The sequence below is a fragment of the Empidonax traillii genome, unplaced genomic scaffold, assembly GCF_003031625.1.
Source record: "Empidonax traillii isolate 1590-97213 ecotype Southwest subspecies unplaced genomic scaffold, ASM303162v1 scaffold557:size1000685, whole genome shotgun sequence".
Lineage (NCBI taxonomy): Eukaryota > Metazoa > Chordata > Aves > Passeriformes > Tyrannidae > Empidonax > Empidonax traillii.
The window spans coordinates 691,896-716,266 of NW_020955750.1; the positions used below are offsets into that span (position 1 = coordinate 691,896).

At 44.8% G+C, this 24,371-nt stretch overlaps 1 protein-coding gene across 3 annotated transcripts in view; it reads left to right on the forward strand.

The window, feature by feature from the left end:
- PRR5 (proline rich 5) overlaps positions 1-22,436 on the forward strand; it is a 74,930-nt gene extending 52,494 nt beyond the window's left edge. For all 3 annotated transcript variants that reach the window (XM_027897729.1, XM_027897730.1, XM_027897728.1), the window contains 3 exons: positions 1,289-1,429; positions 18,466-18,604; positions 21,288-22,436. In XM_027897729.1, coding sequence (XP_027753530.1) covers positions 1,289-1,429; positions 18,466-18,604; positions 21,288-21,838 — 831 coding nt within the window. In that variant the 3' untranslated portion in view covers positions 21,839-22,436. The remainder of the gene's footprint in view (positions 1-1,288; positions 1,430-18,465; positions 18,605-21,287) is intronic.
- The last annotated feature ends 1,935 nt before the right edge of the window (positions 22,437-24,371 follow it).

Genomic DNA, 24,371 nt, shown 5'->3' on the forward strand with positions numbered 1-24,371 from the left:
AGATGGTTTTATTAAAAGCATAGTAAAACACAAAGGGAGGTTTTTCTAAGTGCCCCATAATTTAAATCCAAGTTATTTGGACACCTGGAGATATAAGTAGGCTCTCAGCCTGGTTTTCCAAAGCACTTGACTAAATTAGAACTCGGTTTTTGAAAACTGCACCAAACACCCCTTTTCTATGATGTGTTTCTGAGGCCTTTGAAAATATTTTAGTAAGATGAGTCTCCTCCCCTATCAGATGGAAATAATTGCTTGAATTTTGAAAGGAACCTTGAGGGGTTTAAGAGCCCTAAGTCCCATGTAAATTCAAGTAGATCTAGTTGCTGATGTCCTGAGGTTACTTCCCAAAGCCCAAGTGGTGCTTATGTGCTCTTCTAAATCCTGTTCATGAGCAACTGAAGCAGGTTTGGGGTCTTCTCTACTTCACTATAAATATTAACAAAGTGAAAAGAAATGGGTGGGGTTTAGTTAGGCTTCTTTAGTCCAGACTTAGGCGAGTCAACACTATCTGAATACCAGACCTTCCAGAAGTGTTAATATTTGTCTCACAGGTCTCATAACAGCAGGCAAAAATACGTGTACAGCCATACATACCCAAGGAAAAACCCCTAATGCCAGCAGGAGGAACAGTGTTACAACTCCCCATAAGGCAGGAGCTGTTAATCTCTGCAGGCAGAGGTGGTGTTGCATTCTTTTGTGTTCTTCAGCTGGGAGTTTCTTCAATGACATGGCGATGTTGAACTGCAAAAAGATGTCTTTGAAAATGCACTATGGAACTTCAGCTCTGCTCCTGCCTTGTAGTGAAGTCTCTCAAACTGGAGAGAAAAGGGGACCCACAGGTGGGGACTGAGTCAGGATTCCAACCATAAGTTGAAGACAGTAACCAGCCAATACTCAAAATCTTACGAAATAATGGAAATTCAACCAATATGCCACCCTTTTAATTTTTTTTTTTTTAAACATATAATACATTCCATAAATGACATACTGTTAAGTACAAAATATTAATGTATACATGAATATATATAAAATTCAGTGCTCACCCCAGCCCTTCATCTGCACACACAGTCAGACTCAGTCATTGTCCGTAGCCTTCACTGCTGCCAAATCAAATTGACTGTGCAGACTCGTGGGCTGCTCCCTGGCCTTTTTTATGTTTCTTTGGCTTTCCATTTAGGTTTGCCATTCCTGTAATCCCTCAGAAGTGGAGGAAGGAGTTTTGACAGTGGATTTTGAAACTTGTTTTCACACTGCCCGTGATGGGTCTTGCTCTGTTTGTGTTTCCCAGGGGAAGGAGCCCTCGGTCCGGCAGCTGGCTCTGCTGCACTTCAGGAATATCATTACCCTCAACATAAAGCTGGAAGATGCATTATCCCGGTCCAGAGCCAGAGTTCCACCCTCTATTATTCAGATGCTGTTAATACTCCAGGTAAATTGGTTACTTTTCTCAGGTTGGTTTTTTTTTTTTTCTCTCTCTTTTTGTGCTGTGTTGCTGCAGTCTTTGCTCATTCATTGAAAACTCCTGACCCAGAATTCCAGAGCAATTAACTGTGGTCCTACTATCCAAAAGCCTTGAGATCCAGAGGGTCTGAGAGCACAGACTTGTTTTGATACCGTGGGCCTTGAAACATCAAGTTTTGCAAACAGAATCAGTGTGTGTGGTAATGACAGGATTTCCATTAAATGCTGTGTTTTGCTGCATCGGCAGTTCAGGATATGAAGCTTCACATCTGGAGCAGGCAGCAAAGTGAATATGCAATTTAGTCATGGTCATATTTGGTCACTGGAACCAAATTCTATAAAAGCTGGCGATACAAAGACTTTAAGACCAGATACTGCTATTTGCCTTCAGTGTTAGGTTATTTTTTTTAGTAGTAATGAGGAGAAACAAAATGAGGAATTCCAGGCAAAGATTTTTTTACTTGCTTAACTCAAGTAAAGCACGAGCGTGTGATGAAGAGAAGGGGGATGAGGCAGAAGGGAGGCAGAGAACCAAGAGTGGATTCTTAGGGGTTGAGGAAACTGGAATTTTCCTGGCTTGTGATTTTTTTTTCTTTTTTTTATAAATATGTTTCTTTGCTGCTCACAGTATGGATTAGTTCTGTGTTGAAGTTGTTTTGAAGTGCAGGATAATCTAATCAGGCCAGTGATGAAAATGGAGGCAAGGAGTAAGATTCTCTCTGCTGGGTCAAGAAATGGGATTTCACCCCTGTTATCTCAGTGTCCATTTGTTGGAGTGTATAATGGTGTGTTCAACCTGGTTTTCCCATTTTGCCTGTTGAGGGTAAAGGCCAAATCTATTTTCATTGCAAAGCTGTTGATGGAAATCAATAACCAAGTGAGAGGGAGTTTGCCCCTGGCTGTTTATTTCTGCATATGTTACCTCTGCTTGTGTGGTGGGGTTGGTGAAAGTCCTTTCTTGGAAATAGCTCTGCCAAACTGGTGGTTTAAAATCTAATGGAAATTGTGGGAAAAGGTCAGAAGAAGATCTGGGAATTAGCTGTTTACATGCTTAGCAGTGTTAGTCAGTAATCGGATTTCAGAACAAAGGCTTTTTTCCAGACTCAAATACCACATCAAACAAAAGCAAATTTTATACATTTGTGACATAATAATGGAATTTTCTTGATTTAGTTTAATTCCATGCGTTAATAGGGCTGGAAGGGACATAACAGTTCAGCTGTCCAGTGAGCATATGGTGGCCTTGTGTGCTTGTATTTCGCAGACTGAGAGATGATGCCTTGATGTGGATGTTGTCTAATCCCTGTTTGTGTCCACCATGAATATCTCTTCCCTAACAAGCTTGGTGACGCTGGAGTGGACTCCCATGGCTAGAAGATGAGGCTAGTGATGGACCAAGTGTTGAATTAGTGCCAAGATTCCCTGTTCCTGTCCCTGTGCAGCTCTGTAATGAAGGAGTAGGTCAAGTTCTTTGGGGCAGCAGTTGTGATGTCCCAGGCTGGCAAAGGCCCACTCTGCCATGTTAGACTGGATTAAAGTGGCACAGATTTAGTAAATGATGCATCTGGCATTATGTTTTAGCTGGTCATGGTGTAGGGGAAGAGCTCTGTCAGTTTGTCAGGAAAAGAGGTGAGGGATTTCAGTGACCTCTGGGAAGTTCCTGACTGACTTATTGCAAGGTTCTCTGGGCTCTGGCAGGGAGAATAAAATAATCCCTGCCAAAGACCTTCTGAATAAAAGGGCCTGAAATTAAGTCGCACCCCTTACTCTGTTGTTTGAGGGACTGTTTTGCCTTCTTTGCATCAAATCTTTTTTCCTGTCCACAGTGAGCAATTTGCTGGAGTTCCATGCCAACCATGTATGGAACACCTTGCTGGCACCCAGACCAGACCTCTGGCACACATGAGAGAGGATGTACTTTGAGACAGATGGGGTCATCAACCTGACACAGGTCTCACAGTTTGTCCAGGGAGACAAACACCTCAATTTCTTTGTGTTTAAGACATCAGACTTCTTAAAAAAAAAAAAAAAAAAGCCTCACAGAAGGAAATTGTATCTTCCTATCTCTCTTTCTGAAGGACAGAAGAACCTTCATCTCTGGGATAAAGCTGTTATGAGTATTATAATAGCAGCTTGTACATCTGAAGCTTTGTTGGAAGATACTCTCCTTTGAGCAGAGCAGAAATCAGACCTTGGGTTAATTATTATACTTGGGTTCTTCAGTCTCACCAGTGCTATAACCTGGTCTAATGACAAACCAGCAATCTGTCAGGAAAGAGGCAGTCACCAGAACTGGGGAGAGGAGGGAGATTCCTGTGCTATTAAGGTCAGTGGCAGTTTTATCACAGTTTGGAAGAAGGGCCTTATACCACTCAAACTGTGAGTTGCCTGCACAGCGTGACCCAGTTACGAAGCACAAACTGAAATGTTAATCCTTTGTGGCTGCTCACAGGCAGCATAAGCTGAAGTGCCTCCAGGATGCTCCTCTTGCAGTTGCCGGGCCTTCAAGAGCAGAGTCGTGACGGAGGGAAGTAAAAGAACTAAAACTGCTTTTGAGCACTGAGCGATGCACAAGAGCTCACGAGACTGCAGTGAGTTGTCAGTCTCACCCTGATGACCTTGCACTTCGGGTGAAATTAGGGAGCTGGAGGGAGAGGGACAAACAGGAGAAAAGTTTAGAAGAGAACTTTCTCCTTTGTGCTCTGTGAACCAAAGAGAGCAAAACTACCACCAGAGGATAAACAATCTGACTTATTCCCAAGGCGTGTTGTCAGAGGTTACCTTTGCCACTGAAACTGGAACATCCTATCTCCAGGTATCTCTCCTGAGGTCTGAGAAATTTGGAAGAGAGGAACTAAAAAGTGTTTATCTGCATCTTCCAGTTAGCATCAGGATTATCTGAGTTTATAGGATCTCTCTGGGTGACCTGGGGTATTCAAAAAGCCGAGAAGAACACAACACAGTATCTCTTGTGCTGAGGGATGAAAAAAGAGTATCTCATGCTGAGGGATGAGGCCTCACTAAACATAAGCTCTGAAGAGAAAAATAAAACCTGTGGTTTCCTTTTTGGCTCTCTGAGCTTCATTTGAACTCCCTTGCCCGTTGTCTTTGTCTGTAAAGGAAGACAAAATAAATACATAAAAGTGCCCAGTGGGACCTATTTGTTATCTCTGGAAAGTTCCTTGCACTTTAAAGGGGGTAGAAAAAGTACGTTGCAAGATCTGAAAGCAAGATGCAAAGAGTGCTGTTTTTTTCATCTCAGCAGCCACACAGCAATCCAAAGGCAGCATAGTGGTTAAAAACAAAATAGCCTTTGCTATCACAAAGCTGCAGCCACAGATTTGCTGTAGCACTGCAGTGTTTGTCAACTGGAGTCAGTTGTTCATGGCCATAGGTTTTCAAATTTGGTGATTGCTTTTGAGGGCTTGTCCTACTAAGGTCTCTTTGACCTGAAGGCATAGTTTGAACAAAGTGGTCTGGATGTGAGGTTTCCACATGCTTTTAGTTTCTCTTTCCCTTTTTTATGTTCCCGTGGTTTAGAAGACACAAAAAGAAGAAACCAAGGTATTGCAGACCTTATTTAAATACAAATCACCATATCAAAAACCTGTGCTTCCCCTGGGTTGCGCATAAATTTGTCTCCTTCCTTCCTTCCTGGTGAAGGGGTGACTTGTCTGTGTTTCCAGCAGCTCCACAGGCACACAAGGGAAGAAATCTTGCAGCTAGGACACTGCCTGTCACAAAGGGAAGAATCCTTTGCTGCTTTGTGTTGACATATGCAAAACTGAGAATCTGGCCCTCAGGTTTTACACTTTAGAGCATTTTGTAGATACATTTGCTTCTGTGCAATATTCTCTCTTACTGTGTCTTATTTATTGTCTCTATCAGCAAGTGTGGTTTGCAGTAATTAAATTGACAGAGGTTTGTTATCCTGGAGTGAATTTGTATTACTGGGATTTTTAGCAAGACACAGTATTTATTTGTTGGAGGAAAAAGATATTTTTAAAACAAAATATTGACCTTTTTGCCAGTGAGGAGTACTTGTCATATTTGATTTTGAGTTCCTTCATGTGGTCTTTATTACTGTGCCAGTTTTCTGGTGCTGGGAATCATGTCTGCAGGGAAGCAGCAAAAATGCTAGAACTGTTTCATCTGCATCTTGCCTCGGGCAGGTTGGGATGTGCTGTGTTAACGAGACAAGAAGCTGGGAACTGACCAGAGGGCTCAGAGCAGTGACAGCAGCAGTGACCTGACCTGGCCTTCACCACCACAGACACTGATAGACCTGCACTCATGGGGCCCTTCCTTGTAACTAAGGCCAGTGGAGGGCCATTGGCACGTGAAAATAACAGATTTCATTTTGAAATCGAGTACTCTCCAAAACGAGCTCTCAATATACTTGACACCACCATGTGTTAACCCTTCGGTAACCTTAAGCAGTGGGGAAACAGGGAAACAGCATAAAATGGTGTACTTCTCCTTTGTTATATGTGAACCTGCCTCATGAACACCATGGCACGGTGATTTAAGTGTGCATCTTGTCCCTCATCTTTAGCAGAAGGACAGTTCTTGGGAATAGGACTATAACCTTGTCCATACCAGTTAAATACGGTTGTTTTCCAAGGCAGTTTGCATTGTGCAGATTCCCTTTGGGTGTGTGGTCATAGTGCATTTTAAGAGTACCTTGTAATAAGTAAAGTGTCAGTTCTGTGCAGGATACCAGTTAGGTAATCAAGGGCATGGCTTCAGGTGGAGTTGGTCAGAATAATATAAAATGTCTCCTAGAATTTGCCTCTGTTAATAAACCTGGCCTATTTAAACCAGTGCAAGTTCATTGGTAGGCAAAGCCTTAATCCTTAAAATGCAGCAAAACCAGTAAAATTATTTGTAACTTGAATTGGTCCTTGCAGACCCTATAATTTTGTTGAGTAAGAGGGAGAAGGTTTTAACTAATTGCATTAATCTGTACAAATTACTTTTGTGGACCCATTTGGGCCAGTAGATTAAAACTGGCATAAAAGCATAGAAATTTTGACTATTGAAAAGCTCTGAGCAGGGAATGTTCCCACGGTGCAAGAATCCTTTGAGTCAGGGTGCTTTAATACTGTAATTCATGGGTTGTCTACAGGGGGAACATAAGAAAGTTAATCTAAGCTACCTTTTAAAAAAGATTAATTAAACCTCATTAGAACTCTGTATGGACACTCATTCTGAGAATTAAAGGAAGTGGGAAGGGAGGGAAGTTTAATTAATGGCACTTCAGTTCTACATCAGAGGCTTTAAGCACAGTTTATCTTAACAGCTTTCTGTTCTTAATTCAGTTAGTGTAATTCCATTTTAATTTAATTTAATTCCATATAGACAAATTGGGATAGGGAATAGCGGCTTTTGAATTGCACAGGTCACTATAGGTGAGGTCCTCAGGAGGTGGCTCTCACTTCTTCACTTTTAGGATCAACCATAGACATGGGAGCCATCCCAGGTGCCACCAGCACCATGAGTGGTGTTTCCCAGCTATGGCAGTGGTGGCACCAGGCACAGAATGGGGGAACTTTGCTCTCCACGGCTGAGCTGTGTCTGTGGAGGTAACAGGGTCAGCTGATGCTGTTTGGGGTCACTGGTGCAGCCTCTCCTGGTCTGTCCTGCTCGTGAGAAGAACAGCAGGAGGAGTTTCCAACAGAAAGGCTGTGCAGGGTTGTTTTGCAGTGTCTCCAGCATGAGCTTTCCTGTGGTTTTCAGAGTGACCATGGGTTCCAGTCAGACCTGTGCCGAGCTGCTGCTGGGCAGAGGGCAGCTTGGCTGGTCCCCTGTGCAGGTGCCATTGTGCCCCTGCCTTCTCACTGCCTAATGCTCTCTGTCTGAGCACAGGCCTGGCAGAGAAGCTTCCTGCCAGGGGATTCCAGAGCCAGCCCATGTGCCCGTTCTCCTGCTCCTTGAGCCTTTCCTGGGGCTACACGTGCTCTCTGCATTTTGAGCACAGGCACTTGGCTGATAACAGCTTCTTCTCCCTTCATCTTCCTGGCTGCTTCATCACCTTTTACCTTCCGTACGTTGCCTTCTGACTCTTTTCTTCCCAGCCCCATCTTGCTTTCCCACAGGGCAGAAGGGAGGAAGGCAGAGAGGGGAGTAACTGGCAGCACATCAGTCACACAGAGCACAGCTTGGAAGCTCATCCCTGCAGGCATCTCCTTCTCTGATCTCAGTTTCCCTGGATTATGCCCATAAATTGGGTCAAGACCCAGTAGCAGCCTGTTGCTTGCCTGTTTCTCTGTCTATGCTATGGAATTTTTATGCTTATGGGAAGAGATGTTTCCATTTAAACTGACAGGGTGATCAAAACAAACGATATTAAATGTCTCAGCTTCTGCCTCTTTCCAAGAAGGTGCACTGAGAGGGGGAAGAGTTGTGAAAGGTATGGAAGCTCCTGCTCTGCCACACCACCCGAGCCCCATCCTCAGGCTTTTCCTCTCCTGCTCTGTGGTTGGAGGTGCCAGAACCAGCAGCCCATGGGTGCAGTGGGTACCATTCTGGTGGCACAGGGACTTATGCAAAGGGCAGCAGCTTTGTGGTGTATTTCTTCCAAAAACAAAAAGGCTAATCAGTTATAATTTGCTGAAGGTGGGGGAATGATGGAATGAATCTCTTGGAGGCATCCTTTCTCCCTTGCTGAGCAGACAGGGTTAATTGTCTTCCATCAGTAATTTCACAGTCTCACCCTTAGTTTTGCTGCAGCTGCAGAAGAAACAACTATGAGACAGGGTGATGTGCAACACGAACTGTGAAATTCATTAACTTGCCACTACCCAATTACTGCAAGCAATTAAAAGGTAAACAGTTCTTCATGTGATAGAGCAGGACTCAGATTAAATTATTTGATTTAAACCATTATCTCTTGGGAGCCTCCTCCTGTTTCCAGTGAGCCACATCGTGGCCTTAGTTATCTTGATGTCCCCCAGAGACTGTGGACTTGTCCCCTTGCTGTAGGTTGCTTGTTGGGCTCCAAGGAAAAAAACACAACCCTCATTCCTCCTGTGTCACTCAAGAGCCTTTCTTGGGGTTTCCTTTGGTTGAAAAGAACAAAACCTTGGAAGAAGCTGTGGGATATTTCTTTTGTTTGTCAAAATGTCTGAATGACATGGGGACAAATGTTTAGGCAGCATGAAGCTGATGCAGCTCTGCTAAAGCCCCTGGATAGCAGAGGGGGAACTGGGTTGCCTGAAAAGGTGTAGAATGTGGTGATACACAGAGCTGTGTTGTTAACATTTGAAACAGAAGCAGGGAGAAGGCTTGCTCCCTGCAGGTGGCTGTGTGATATTGTGTGGATTAAATCAAAGCCAGGGCTGAGGGCAAAAAGACTCTTGTTTCACTAGTAGGGTCATATTGCCAAGAGGCATCTGGTGGTTTCAACCACACAGGTTTCCATTACTCTGGTTGCTGCAGGAGTTCTGAGTGCTGCTGGATTTTGCCAGAGTATGGAGTTGCCAGTCTCTGGCAGGTGATGGAGGAGGGAAAGTCAACCCTTTAGAGCCACTCCTGCAGTTGCATCCTTAACGCATCTGGGGAGTACACTGCTCAGTGCTGTGAACTCAGATTTTGTGTGCTTGTATTCCTGTGTTTCCTCTTATTCTCTGCACACTGGGTTGCTGAGAGAGGGTATCCATTCTAGAGCCAATCAGTTGCTTTCCAAGTATTTTGAATTTGTCATGACATTTTTATTGAAATTAAACTGTTATGTAGAAAGGTGTTGCTTTCAACAAAGCTTTTCAGGCCTGGGTACCTGGGCTCCTAAATTTATGCCTTGTGGGATTGATGGAAGCTCAGCCTCCTTGGGCAGGAGAATAATCATAGAGTGCCAGGATAAACAGGTGATCTGCTACTTCCTGGCTGACAGGGATGAGTGCTGGTGATGAAAACGGTGTTGCTACCAGAAATAGAAAAAATTTTAAAAATCCAGAAGGCAGAGCTCATCTGCTCAGTCTGTTCAAGTATGTTTCAGAAAAGAAGATGATTCCTGGAGTAGATTCAGTCACCTGTGAAGGGTGAAGCAGCTTGGATGATGCTGAGGGAGGAATGCTCATTAATGGTTTAAAAAGGGAGTGTGACTCTGAAAGGAAGTGTCAGAAATCCTCACAAGCAGGTCAAAGCAGGGAAGTTAATGTTTGGGGCTCCGCAAAAGCATTTTGTGGATCCCTTCAAAGCAGCCTGGATGCACTGAGGGAGGGCTCTGCCATCCTTTTTGTCTTTGAGTATCCACCTGAAAATAAATGCAGGATGGATTTTCTTGTAATAAATGAGGAAACACTCAGAGCCAAGAGTAGGTAAAGGCCTTGAGTGCTCAAAGTCAGCAATTCCCCAGCAAGGTTAGATGAGCTTAACATGTATAGATCAGCAAGAACCTCAGGAGGAAGCCTTAAAAAGAAAGAGATTTATCCTCTTGGACATTAAACATCACATCTCATTATTTGGTAACTCACAGGCTGGTCTCTGCAGGGGCTGCACATGCATTTCTGTGCACTTGTGTATTTACCTGGGAGTGTAATGTGACAGTCCTAAAGCACTTGTAAATGCACATAAACTGACTCCAGCTCGACATTATTCCATAAAGAGCTGTTCCGAGACACCTTCCTACAGATTCCTTTGGTGAGTTGTTTCAAAGTCAAATGAGCTTATTTGAGTGCTCTGGTCTGTGCCCAGGGGAGTCACTCAGCTGGGAATCAGAAACCTCTAACCCTAAACCTATAAAAGGCAGAAATTCATACCATTATTTTTGCTGGAACTTTATCAGCAAACTGGCTGTTCAGCTTCTGCTTCAGGACTCTAAGCACTGTATTTAAAGCCTCAAAGTAACTTCCTTACTTCCAGTCATTTCATGTCTTTTATTAATCTTCATCCTCTGCTTTGTCTTTCACAGTCTCATAAGAAATGTTTAGGGACAGGTTAAGAAAATTAACACATTGGCATTCTGGGGGTCAGGGGAAGACTGGCCTGTTATTAGTGTTTGATGCTTTCTGGAAAGCAGAATGCTGGTGCTGGCTCTCCCCCTGCAGCCAAGCCACTTGAAGAACTCTCACCAGCTGCACATAAACCATGTCTGGGTGTTTAGTGTCCCTTATCTTTTGTCTGTGTCTCAGTGCCACCAGTGAAAGGAAGGGAGAGACAGAGCAGCTTCCCACACTGACGTTGACACAACTTGGCACGTGCTGGAGAGTCAAGTGAATATGACAAGATCTTTATTTCTGAGGCAGGCACAGGGCCCTGAAGTGCTGACTCCTGTCAATATGGCAGTGGCAAGCTTCTCTCCCTCCCCTGACTGCTGTTGCTATGAGAAAAGCAAGAGGCAGAGCCTTTACCAGTCTGCCAGTGACTTAGGATAAAATGGAGATAGGAAAAAATATTGTGAGGCAACACTCTCGTGGGTTCATAACAATTCAGCCATGAATTGTGCAGCTGTATCTACCCAGCATGTGCAGAAAGGACACCAGTGCCCAGGAATGGGTATGTAATGCACAGGGCACTTGTAAACTGCTATTAAATTATTCACCCAACAGGGGTTATTCTGACTTTAGAGCATTTGAGAATTTGATGTATAAGTCTTAACCTTTCCCACTTTGTTCTTGGCCGTGTTCTTTGCTCTTTGTGAACACAAAATAGAGGTTTACTGAAAATGGATTCCTTGGAAATTCTCAGCCCCCTGCACTGGGCTCAGAGAGCCCTCTCAGAGAGCAAACTGCTTTCTTCCAGCTTGTTCCAGTCTGCAAAGGTGTGACCTCTCTTTCCTCCCAGCCCAGGCACATTTCCCTGTTCTGCTTTTGGACTGCAGCAGAGAAACCCCCACGGGGAAGAGGGCACGCATAGTTCAAGCAGATCAGGTTCAGCTTAGTCAACACAGGCTTTGACAAAGCAAAATTTAGTCCTTGCTTGAAGCAGCTTTGCTCCTGTTTTGAATCTGTTTCCTAAAGGCTAAAAAATGTCAGAGTTGTCTGCTTGGGATGAAAGTGGCCTGAGTCATCAGGGAAACCCAGGAGGAAGTACCTGACATTTTCTAGCCTGGCAAACACAGGCAAGTGGGAGAGAAGAAGGTTGAAGGAGGTGATTCTTCCCCTCTGCTCTGCACTCCTGGAGTGTCCAGTTCTGGACTTCTCAGCACAACAGAGTCATGGACACAATGGAGACAATCCAACAAAGGACCATGAAGATGATAAAGGGACAGGAACATCTGTCATGTGAGGACAGAGTGAGAGAGCTGGGGCTGTTCAGCCTGGAGAAGAGATGGCTTGGGGGCATCTTACCAATTGTTGCAAACACCTGAAGGGGGAATGTAAAGAAGATGAAGCCAAGCTCTTTTTGTGATGCTCAGTGAAAGGACCAGAGGCAATGGGCACAAACTGAAACAGGAGAGGGTCCCTCTGGACGTCAGGGAACACTGGGTTACTGTGAAGGTGATTGAGCAGAAGGGGTCAAGAAAAGCACTTGGCAAAAGTACCAAAGCAATCCATCCTCTCCCATGTTCAGAGGACTCAGTAGTTAAGGTAGTTCTTTATTTCTGGAAACTAGTTACTCTATCAATTATTGACCATCTTCATCTTGATGGTTAAATAATTCCTAGCACAGATTGTTTATGCTTAAGGGCTGCCACAAAGTCCCGTGTGGCAAGTTTTTACATCCCTGTTTGCCAGAAGCATCAACAGACTCTGCAAGAAAGCCTGCACTGAGCATGACTTATTTCCTTTCTCTGCTTGTGCATCTGTCCTGCTACCACTGTTAGCAAGGAAATGTTGAATTTAGTTACCTTCTGGTCTGACACTGCAAGGCTGATTCTGTGCACTGTGTTGCCCTTGGTGCCAAGGTTGCAAAGGCTGAGAAGAATCCATTATCATATCTGATACCTCCATGAGTTTACTCCATATGTAAATGGAGATGCTGCTCTGCAAAAGTGATTCCATTTGTGCAGTACTGGGGGGTTTGCTCTGCAGGGCTGACTTCCAGGGAACACGGTGGGCAGCTGGAGGTGAAGGAGCCTGATACCTGCTTCTGCTTGGGCCTTCTGATTTGTGTTGAAGCCCAGGGGGTATAAGAGCAAGGTCTTTGAGTTTTTCAGTAGAGTGCTGTGCATGTCCACTGAAAATGAGGCTGTGTGGGCTTAGTCAATAAAAGTGCCACAGTGCTGTAGAGAAAACAGCAATTGTACACACCTGGGGAGGACTCCTGAAGCCTCTTCTGAACCAGGTAAACCAAAACATAACTTTGCTGCCGTAGGTTTGTCTGAGAGCATTGCAAGATCAGTAAAAGTTGGATGATTAGCCTTTAAGTGCGTGCGTGTGTCTGTTCAAAGAAAGAGGGAGGGCTGCAGATCTCAGTCCAGAATGTGACCCAAAGCATAACTGGGGGCTTATGCTGTGCCACCAGTGGTGCAAGTGGCAAGGACTGGGGCCCCATTTATGCCCGTGCTGATTTCTTGCCTGCCCTGAGGTGAGGCTGGTCTGTGTTGCTCAGGTTCCAGATGTGATGCAGTGAAAGGTTTTACTTGCACCGAAGTGGGTTAACAAGCAGTCACGGCCTCTAAGAGCGCTGCTTTCCAAAGCTCTTACAAGCAAGGCTTGTCTCTTTGACACAACCAAGCAGCAGCTCTCGCTGTTTCTGTGGTCAGCAGAGTGTGCACTGCAGCCTGCACACCCTTATCAATTCTCCAGCAGTGTTGGCTGAATAACGTGTGTTTTCACTCCAGATATTACTCCGTGTCTGCCTTGCAGTGTGTCTTGTGACTTCTAAGTTCAGTTTTCCCTGGGAGTGGCTGGGCAACTATTATTATCCCGTATGTGTCAGATTATCACCACTGCATGAGTGTTTCTTTCAGTCATATTGATCTGTTTCAGTCAGTTACAGAAAGAAATGTCATTCTTGATGCGTTTTCCTTCTCTCCGAGGAATCTGCTGCTTTCAAGCAGAAAGCAGTAACATTTCTTTAGCTCTTTTCCTGTGTGGTTAAGGCAGGGCAGTACATGAGGCCAGGACCTCACTTTGCTTTGGGGCCTGACCCTGTAAATGCTTCTGGCAATGTGTTTCCTGTCACACAGCGCCAGGTCAGGATTCCTGCAGGGTGAGTCCAACCACCAAGGGTGGACCCACACTCAGGTGCCGCACAGACTAAGGGTCAGGGGGTGTTATTTGGCCATGAGCTGAGCTGTACACATGGGCAGAGGGCTTTGCCCTTCCGGTCAGCCAGGTTACCAGAAGTGATCATTGCTGAAATGATCATTAAATAATCCAGAAGTCTGCCCTTTTCTCCTTTCTTCCGCGAGTCCAGAGGTCGGTAACCCAGGCATTGGCTCGTGGCTGTTCCTGCCTGGTGTCCCTGTGGTAAAGCTGCTCCTACATCAAGGACCAAGACATGCTGTGCCTCCCCCAGTAGCCTTCTGCACCAGTACTTGTTGCTGTACAGGTGCTGCTCAGCTGAGGTGTTAAAGCTCAAGCTGAGTGCTACATCATTTAATCCATGGCCAGTGTACACTTCGAAACATCCACGAGCTGCAGGTGGGCATTAAGTAGTTCCTCCATTGTATTCAGTTTTTAGGGCACACTTAGACACTGGTGATGCTTTTTAATGTCTGATTTATTAGGTAAATGGTCTTGTAATATTCTGTGCTGAAGAGGGAAGTGAAGAGCAGCTGAGCAGTACCACCATTTCTAGATGTTACTGGTGGTGGGTGCTTTTAGTCAGAACTGGAAACCACAGAGGACCTGTGACCTTTTATAAGCACTCAGCAAAACACTGAGTTACTGCTGGTCAGTTAAAAGCAGTTTTGTGTTTAACAGTTCTCAGTGATTGTTTTCAGACACAGATGAGTGAGGAGTTACCTGGACAATGTGCAGTTGTCCAGCCAGAGCTGAAGCAGCTGCAGTGGAGATGAATGCAGAGAGGCTCATGTGGCAGAGGAGATCAGCAGATGACAGGGTACTTGCCCAGGGCCTGAAAGAGGAGCTCAGGATGAATGTGGTTAGTTTTGAAACAGCAGATGTGAAGGGGACAAAGCAGAGGGTTAAACCATAAGGAATCAGGCATGAGGGAGTGATGGCCAGGTGGAGATCCAGCTCAGACACAGAACTGGAGTTACATGAGCCAGGCATCAAGGAAAAGCAGCCAGGTAGCAAGGAGAACAGCCAGCAGAGGTTGGTTTCTAATCTCTTGCCTTACATGAGACATTCTGTAGAGAAGTCCTATTTTAGGAAGAAATTGTTCCCTGTGAGGGTGGTGAGGCCCTGGCTCAGGTTTCCCAAAGAAGCTGTGGCTGCCCCTGGATCCCTGGAACTGCCCAAGGCCAGGTTGGACATGGCTTGGAGCAACCTGAGCTAGTGGAAGTTGTCCCTGCCCGTGGCAGGGCAGGGAACTGGATGATCTTTAAGGTCCCTTTCAACCCAACCATTTCTCTGATTCTACACATGGAGAAAGGAGACTGTGACCTCATGTGGGGTTGCAAAACCCCCCAGCTATTCTTCTGAACAGATCTGTTTATTCTTTCCTCTCTGCTTTTGCAAGAGGCCCTTGTGCCCTTTAAAAGCACAGTAGGAGTTTGTGGGTAATGTACAGAACTAACAGAGACAGAAACCTGAGCAGTTCAGAGCGTCCATTCTCCTCGAATGACTTATGGGTTTGACTCATGGGGTTTTGTTCCCAAGCACAAGAGAAGTTTTGTTCTAGCAGTTCAGCAGGTGGGGCAGCATCTTCATAAAGAAGATACATCAATAACCTGTAGTCTTAATGATATATGGCCCTTTGGGGAGTACTTATGTATTTACACATCAAAAATAATCATGCATAGGGCCCTTTTAATGCTTTTGAATTACTATATATAATTTTTTTGTTCCTAAATGATTTAATTACAGGTTAAGGAAGTTTGGGACATGGACACTGTGTTACATGCAGAAATACATGCCTTTGTTCTTGATAGACCTTCTCCATTTGCAATGGTATTCAGGACTCAAATCCTCATTTTCCATGCCCTGAGAGCAGGGCAGGCTCTTGTCATAATATAACATTGTCATCCTTCCAGAGATAATGATGTGACTTGTTGCATTTCAAAACAGTGTGACTGAGATGAGGATTTGATCCAGCAGCTCCACTCTTCTGAAAGTACAAAGGTACTTGCAAATATTTGGTATTGAGCTATTTTGGCCCTCAACTGAGAAATAAATAGGTCAGGCAAGGCCTTTGAAAGGAATTTAATAGATACATCTCACACTCGCAGAGAAGCATGAAACTCTCCTGCTAAAATGAAATTGGGTTCATGAAAGGTCACAGTTATCTTTTAAAGCAAGTTTTTGCATGTCTGCAGAGCAAATATTGCATTAAAGATAAGGGGAGAGTCACTGTTTTACTGATAATGCTCTGAATTTTCTTTTTTTCCTCCAAACTGTGGTAGAGCTTCCTGCAAGCTGAGCAGCCAGCCTGCTAGATATGACTTTTGCTTTGTTGGTCCGTTGTGACAAACCAGCACGGCATCAAGTAAATACAAAGAAGAACCATGAGCTGCCAAAATAACAGCAAAAAACTTTTTATTTATTATTGTATTGGTGACTTTTAAGTCCTGTCATCAGTTTTTCATAAACTATTTTGGCAGGAATAGCTATCCCAAGCTGGCTTAACTCTGAAGCTAATTTTGCCTTTATAAGCATAATCACTTACAAGTTTGGTGAAGGGTCTAAAAAGGACTTCATATAACTTTAAATATATATAGATATTGATGTAGATAGGTGTATAAATGTTTAGATGTATCTATCTTTACATACAGATATATGAAATATTTATATTCTTATATATAAAGTATTATAACCATGCTTTCCTCTATCCTAAACTTCCACCAGAAGTGACTTCCTACTGAATTTGGTGTCACGCAAGCCTGTGGCCCAGTGGATGGGGTAGAAACCCGTGGTGGAGAGATAAGGGTTTAAATGCACCCTCAGGGCTGGCAGATAAAGCGAAACAGCAGCTTTCCGTGACTTCCTAACGCTGATCTGCTTTAAGGGTTGTCCATCCTTCCCTATGGAGCTCCCTGGCCCCATATGGTGCCAGCAAGGACTATTTCAGCTTTCCAAACCTAAACTTTCTACTTGGGCTGGGCTGGTTCATAAATAAGTGATGGTGTCCTTCAGATCATGTGGAGAGCTCAGGTTTGGAAAGTTGAAATAGTCCCTGCTGAACTTTAGGATGTACTTGTATGTGGCTAAATAGAGTCCCAGGGGATGTTGGTCATTGAATAGCACAGCAGAAAGAAATGCAGGAAAAGCACTCTTTTACAAATTCAGGAGCGTGTTACGCTCCTGCTCTCCCAGAAGCTCCTCAGCAATTAAATGATTTAAGGCAACTGCAGGAAAGCCTGGAACAATGGCCAGTGCAGGAAGGATGTTGCAGGTGGATACAGCACATTTGTGTCAAGGTGCAGAGCTGAAGAGAAGTCAGCACGGCTCCAGCAGGCACCAGCTGTTATTTTGGGACTTTTCAGTATGTTTTTAAAAGCATCCCATGGATGCAGAGCTGAGGAGAAAGTCAGGCTGTGTCAGTACTGGGTGGGTTTACACTGTAAAGCTGGTATTTATTCTGTGGCCTCTTCACTGCAGAAGTGTAAACTAAAAGGGGGTGAAGTGAAAAGGGAATGGGTATTAGCACTGCTATGGGGAGAGCCGGGGTGAAAGTTGAGGGCAAGACTAAAGAAGAAGCTGATTCAGTTGATTTTGGAGTCAGGATTTTGAGAGAAGAGGGTGTTTCTCATGAGCAAGGAGCCCATGGGCTCTCCAGGCACAGCAGCTGTAGGACAGCAGTGGTGGGGATAAGGTGAATCTGTGACCTACATGGTATTCAAATTCTGCCCAAATTCCAGTTCTCTCCAAATTCAAATTCTCTGCTGGCCATTATTCATTTTCCATTCATAAACTTTACTGAAGTGGCGAGCAGCCGAGGGGTGAAGTCAGCCATTCACAAACACTTCTGATAGTCACCCCAGACTCTGGTTAATGAGTCATACTGAGCCGTGAATACATCCTGAACGTCAGGATCCTTTCACATGCTGAAGGAAGTGTTGCAATTTTACTCACTTGATCTGCATATTACTCTCTGGAGGCTTCCATCCCAATGTGTTTCTTCTTACAATAATTCAGGGGCACGTTATGAAATCTGGGATTCCGCAAAATTCGAGCAGAGCTCTTGCTGAGCATGACATTTAGGATCTTAAATTCTGCACCATGATGTGTCAAGCATATGGCCACATAGCAACACACTAAAATGTGAATTTGCTCCGTGTTGCAGGAGGAATCCTGCACGTGACCATGGAGGGCTCTGCTCAGACAGTGCAGGAGCACACACACTGCAGCTGTAAGTCAAGGGGAGAATACAACTCTGCAGGGCTTTTCTGCAGCCTTACAAGCCTGCTTGTGAGTGAAAGTGCAGAGTTAACAGCTAAAGGCCAAAGATTTTCCCTGTAGGTGACACTTGCCATGCTAATTATAATGTGACTTTTGCCTGAATAATAATGGCAAGTGCCAGGGAAGGGGTGAGGAAAGAGAACAAGCTCCTTCACTGTAAATATTTATTGTTGAAAATACCCTGGAAGAAATACTTCTGAGAGTCTCGTTTCACCTTGGCCTTAATGCTGCTGGTATGGCTGAGCTGGCAGTGACACCCTGTGGTACCAGGCGCTGTCGTTCAGGAGTTCACTGTAAGACTCCAAGAGCAAAAAGTCCAGGGATGTTTCTAATTCCTCTTCAGTGGACCAGACTTTCCGTCCTCCCAGAGTGCCCTTGCACTAAGAAGGATGCACGTTCCTGGATTTAAATGCCCTGGAAGTAGCTCTGGCCTGACTCATATCTCTTGGCTTTACAGCGAGAGGACTCAGCCGCAGGAACAAACCCGGATCGCATCACAGTGCACCTTTGCCATGGCTCTGTGAAAGTGCTTGCCCTGGTGAGCCAGGAAAGCTTGGGGGGGGGCTCATTTTGGGTATTTTCTCTTTTTCAGGGGGTCCACGAGTCCAAAGGTGTGACTGAAGATTACTTGAAGCTGGAATCCCTGATCCAGAAGGTCGTGTCTCCTTACTTGGGCACCTACGGTCTGTACTCCAGTGACGGACCCTTCACCCACTCTTCCTGCATCCTGGGTAAGAATATGGGCTCCATCTGGCACAGCACAAAACCTTGCTCTGTACAATGCCAGGATCCTCACAAGAGACAACTTGCAGTACTCACATGAGGCAGTCAGGCTCCTTTTCTACGCCCCTGCTCTTCGCAGTGTGCAGAGTCACAGTGAAACTTGCCACTGGCAGAAGATGAAAACAGATCATCATAACAGTGCTCAGTAATAAAAATCAGTAAAAATTAGTCTAGAGTGTGTTTAGCACTGCCATTCTGCCTTTTAACAAGTCAGCTTTAACACAGGGTGTTTTATGGACAGGGAGAGGAAGAAGCAAGAAGCCACTTCTGAAGTGCTCGGTAGTTCATTAGAGTTCATTGGCACACAAAGATCCTACAAGGCTGTTAAAATTAGGGAAGAGAGCAGGAATTTGTCTTAGAGCAGACTAATGCATAAGCCTTTAAACATGTAAAAGCTTTCTGCAGAGTAGAAGGTAATGAGGTGTTCTCCATCCCAGTGGAGGTAAGAAAAATAGAGTGAGCCACGCATTGCAGGTGAAATTCAGGTTACATGGAAGGAAAAAATCTCTAATGTCACATGAACTGCCTCTGGAGGCTGTTAAGTCTTTGCTGTGAGGCACTTTATACATGTCACGTACATCAACATCCATAAGGAGCAGGGGGGGTAAACGTGGCCCAGCCTGGTGGCAGAGGGTGAGGTAGTACCTTCTTGAGTCCCCTGCAGCTTATTTTCTGTGATACTTTGAGCTCTGAAGCATCCTGTGACTTCTGTGAAAGGCAAGATTTGGCCAGGTTAAGGCCTTTTGAATATCCCCCATAGCAGTTCAGTCTGTTGAAAATGCAAGGGGGATACAACCAGTGTAAATGAAAAAGGAAATGTGGTAGTACCTGAGTATTTTAATGTAAATACTGTGATGGCCTGCTTGAATAGAGCAAACAGAGGGGAAAATCAGTTCAATTGTGTGTTTTCTGTGCAGTCAATTTAATCTGTTTGCTTGTCAGAAATGGTCAGTAAGGAAGTTGATTTTCCCTTGAAGCTGAAGGAAGAGTGGTTGTGTTGCAGTAGGCATTTAAGAAACAAATCAGTTTTAGGTGAATAAATAGAGGCCAGTTATTTATGGAAAATGGTTCAGAATTACCACTTTGTATTCAATGCTTGCCATTAAAATGCCACAAGCATTTAAATGGAGCACCAAACTGACAGTTTTCTGAATACAAGCTTTTGTATGTCAGGACAGAAAAAATTCACCCAAAGAGAATTAAGCACCAGTGAAATGAATTGTTAGAAAATAAATGTTGTATTACATGACTGCAGAAGACAGGAAGGTTCTGGTGGGCCTCTTGCTGTGGTCTGGGGGTTGGAGCTGTAGCAGAACCCCTGAACAGGTCTGACTGTAATCACTGAGCCTGGACCCAGGGAAGCTGAGTGCTCAAGTCTCTGCTGCTTTTAAACTGATGCATCCACTTCTGTCCAGCTGCTTTGGTAACACTTGACATGTTGTGACCAAAAGCCAGCAAGGCAGCCCCAGGAAACCTCTGTTTGCCAGGTCAAACTCCTAACAAAGAGAAAGTCCAAAAGTGAACTTGGCTCAGTTGATTTCACTGTCTGCTGTCACAGGCACAACTGCCAAATACAATTTAAGTACAGAAACTGGCTTTTTTAGTAGTACAGCATATGACCAGGTAAGCACATAATTACATATAAGTATATAAGTATAATTTTGAGTGACTGGCACTTGTAAAGGAAATTGCATGGTTTGCAGGGAACATATACCAGCATCCTGATTTAAAGCAGACAATTTATTTTCAGTGCCTGTGGCTGACTTCCAGAGGGTGTTTTGATCCCTTGCTCCAGCCATGCCCCTTTCATGGGATGGCAAAATGAGAGGAGCAGGAAGAAAGCTTCCAAAGTGAGACCTATTATTCACATCACTTTCTCTTTTGTTAGCACCAGTGAGTCTGAGCAAACAGTTTGCATGGTGGTAATTTTTAGAGCACTCCAGCCTTAAACCTCTGCTGGAGAAAATGCTCTGTGCTCCCGTGCTGCCACCTGCTGCCTATTTTTTGGAAAAATCCCACTTGCTTAACAGCTGCGTTTGGGCAATCAGTGGCTCGAGTGCAAGTTTGTTCCCCAAAAATAGGTTCCTGTGGGCACTGCCCTCCAGTTACCATTTCCAAACACTCCTGGTGCTCTCCCCACATATGGTCCATGAATGATGCTTTGAATCTAATTTTAACAGAGTTAATAGAAAGACTGCCTGCCTTAATCCCCTAATTTAAAGAGACTTGATTTTTCCAGGGTAGGTGGAAAACTTAAAAGTTCACCTGCTAGAAATGAGTGATGATAGCCTGAACAAGAGCACAGCTACACTTTCTGCTCTTGTATAAAGAAAATATTTACAATTTTATATCACCTCTCCCACAATATTTACTGTTTTGCTCCAGCTGCCGAAGTTGTATAAATATAAGTGAATTGCAGCTGTTATTTCCTAATATAGGTTTGGGGTCTTCGGTATGATTAAGAAAAGCAGTAAATCTGAAGGCTGTGGACCTACAAAACCAGTGAAACATGTTCTTTGATAAAAGTTTATGTCATTCAGGAGAGGGCCCGTGAATTTTGAACACTCGTAGTTATTAGTGCCATAAAAATAGAGTTTGTGGGTATGACTCTGGGTGCTTCTGTGTTCACAGAGAAGAGGTTCTTCAGGCGCTCCAAGTCTGGTGATATCCTGGCCAAGAACCCCGTGGTGAGGTCCAAGAGCTACAACAACCCTCTGCTGACGCCCGTGGCCGAGTACGAGACGGAGGGCATGGCCTCCAACGGGACCGGCATCCGCAGGCACTCCGTGTCCGAAATGACCTCCTGCCTCGAGCTCCAGGGCTACTCCAACCTCACCACCATCATGGACAACGGCTCCAAGAGCTCCGTGACGACCACGAAGAGCTCCGTGTCGGGAGAGCAGGAGAGGCCCAGCACCGGGTCGGTGCAGTGCTCCGGCAAGCTCAGCGCAGCCGAGCAGCAGAAAGGACTCTTCCACCCCGTGGACGACCCACACAGGTCTTTTGAACTGGACAGAGACCCTTCCTTGATTCCAGTTCCCTCTTCCAGCCCCGAGAACATAGTGGATCAGATTTTGGAGTCGATCGACTCGGATTCCGAAGGCATTTTTATTGATTTTGGCCGGGGCTGTGCCAATTCCTCAGCGTACAACGTGGACGTGAACAGGCAGAGCATCATGTGAAGGAGACTGGGAGACAAACCTTGGGTTTTAGTATTATATATGGAAGTTACTAACACAAGGAGCCAGACTGTGGGCCAGCTGTTTATTCCAGGGCAGAACCTCTGCTGTAGGTCACCACAGCTCTGCTGAAGTAAAGAAAAACAAGTTTGCAGCAGGCAGGAATCTGCTGCGAGGGGGGAGAAACTCCAGCCACTTCTCCCTGTCACTCTGCAGTCGGATTTCCTACTGTCTTTATGAACTTGGGGGTTCACAAGCTGACAAGTGTCTGGTAAAAAGCTCTCGGTGCAGCCGGCAGTGTTTGTTCAGTAGAACAGCCCAGCAAATAGCTGTGCTCACTTTTAATTTTCTAAAGAGATTTCCTGCAGACGACAGGTTGTTGTTCTCTGTAACACCTCAGCCAGGGTAAAAACGTATCCTTTAAAAAAAAGAAAACCAACCAAACCAACCCCAGAGGCTGTGGGCCTTTATACCACAGAATACAGCGATAAAGAAGTCTCTTTTAATCGTTTTCTTGTACATCTTGTATGCACTCGTTTGCCTAATGGTGAATGAGGGTTCTCGGAGAAAGGCAAATAAACAGAAATGTGCTTCCTGATGTCACGCCACGCCTCGTGTCTCATGTTCTGTTTCACAGCCAGTACTTGGTGTCTGTGAGAGAGTTGTCTGGCAACTGGCTTTTAATTGTGTGTGAATTTGCTTGGAATGTGACACTTCCAAGAAATCTGCGCTGTCAACTCCTGGAGCACCCGTTGTACGGAGAGATTCCATGACAATTCGACCTGCTTGTTTCCTTAATAAACGAAAATGTGGCCTCTCTGGGGAAATCCTAATTGTATATTTATGTTCTTAAAGAAATGCCATAATGCCCACGCTGTCTTTTACGGGTAGATACTTGGGGAGTGTGAACCTTGCAACCCTCGTCCTCCTAAGATCTGTGTCAGAGGGTCGATACACAGGATACTGAGGTGAAGTAGAAATCCTGGAAAATCCTCAAGTCATACTTTAAAGTTTCTCTTAGGCAGAGAAAAAGAATTGATAAATAATGGCTTCTGCGTCCCAACAGTCTCAAACCTCAGCCAGGGAACACGCGATGTGGGGCAGAATCAGGGAGGAGAGAGGGGCTTAACACCGACTGGCAGCAGAACATGCCCTCAGTGGGAGCAGCTCTGGTGTCTGGGAGGATCTTTGGGGTCCAATCGATGAAGTGGTTTAGGAAGCAGACACCAAACTATCCCTCTGAATTATTACTTAACTTGGAGCAAAAGGATATCCACAGCCGTGTTCTGAGGAATATCCAAAGATAAGATTCAAACCTCTACAGGAAAATATAAAAAAAAATCTAGTGGATCAAGGCCTCTAAACACCTTTTTCCTTTAAGGAACTACAAATTTATTAATAGTCATAAGCTTATTTAATAATTGGGGAATATTTAAGCAGAGTTTCAAGGGAGAAAGGACTACTGGGATCCTTCCCACCCGAGCTTTTGCATGGTAAGTGCCCTCCCCTCTGGTAGAAGAGTGTGCTGGCAATGAACTGACTTCTCCCACCTTGCACAGTCAAAATCCTCCTCTGAGGAGTGTTCCTTGACTTGAAATGTTGCACAGATGAGAAAGACTACCCGAATTTGTGATGCTCCTACTGGTAATCCCAATGCAGGCAGGTCAGGGATATGGTGGTTTTAGGGACAAACCAGGGAGTCATTACAAAAGCAAGATGTGTAGCACAGAGAATAGTGCAGGTTCTTGCCAAAATGTGTTTATGAAGTGATGCCTTTGAGCTTCCAAATGCAGTGTGCCAGTTACTCCTCTCCACCTTTCCTTTGTTGTGGTAAATTGTGGCATTTTGTATCCTAATCCGAGGATCAAAAGCTCTCTGCTCTTTCCCTGGCTGGGACAGGTTCCAAAGCCCTACTGAGGATAACACAGAGCAACAGATAGCACTTACAGCTCCTGTCATCTGGCACTGCAGGGTGAGCATTAAGCAAGCAAGGGGAACTGGGAGACTAACCTAATGAACAGCTGCTGAGTCCTGTGGAGAAGTGCTACAGCTCCCTGGAGCACTGCTGGAAACAGCAGAATAATTGGCTGCAAATAATGCTGCCCAAATAGAGGCCTTTTGTGTCAGAGAAATGGGGAAAAATTACTTTTCCAGTATTCAGTTATCTCCTGGCATGCGAGTTTGGATGGGGCTTTTGACTAAAACAAACACCTGAACAACTGAGCTGTGATGACAGAAGAGCTATGGGCCACCTTCTAGGGCCACCATACTGACATGAGAGAGTGTGAAAATAACTGATCTCTCTACAGTTCTGCTGGACATGTATGGATTGCCCCTTTATTAGGATAATATGCTCAAAGAACATCTTGGAAATGATGATATCAGAAAGCCTTTAGTGTTACTTTTGAACTCTAGTCTACAGAGGTGTGACTGTCATGCCAGAACTTTGAGAAAAGCACCAAAATCTGGAGGCAGGGAGCAGAAACCCAGATACCAGTTGAGCCAGCAGTGCTGCAAAGAACATACGTAGCCATTT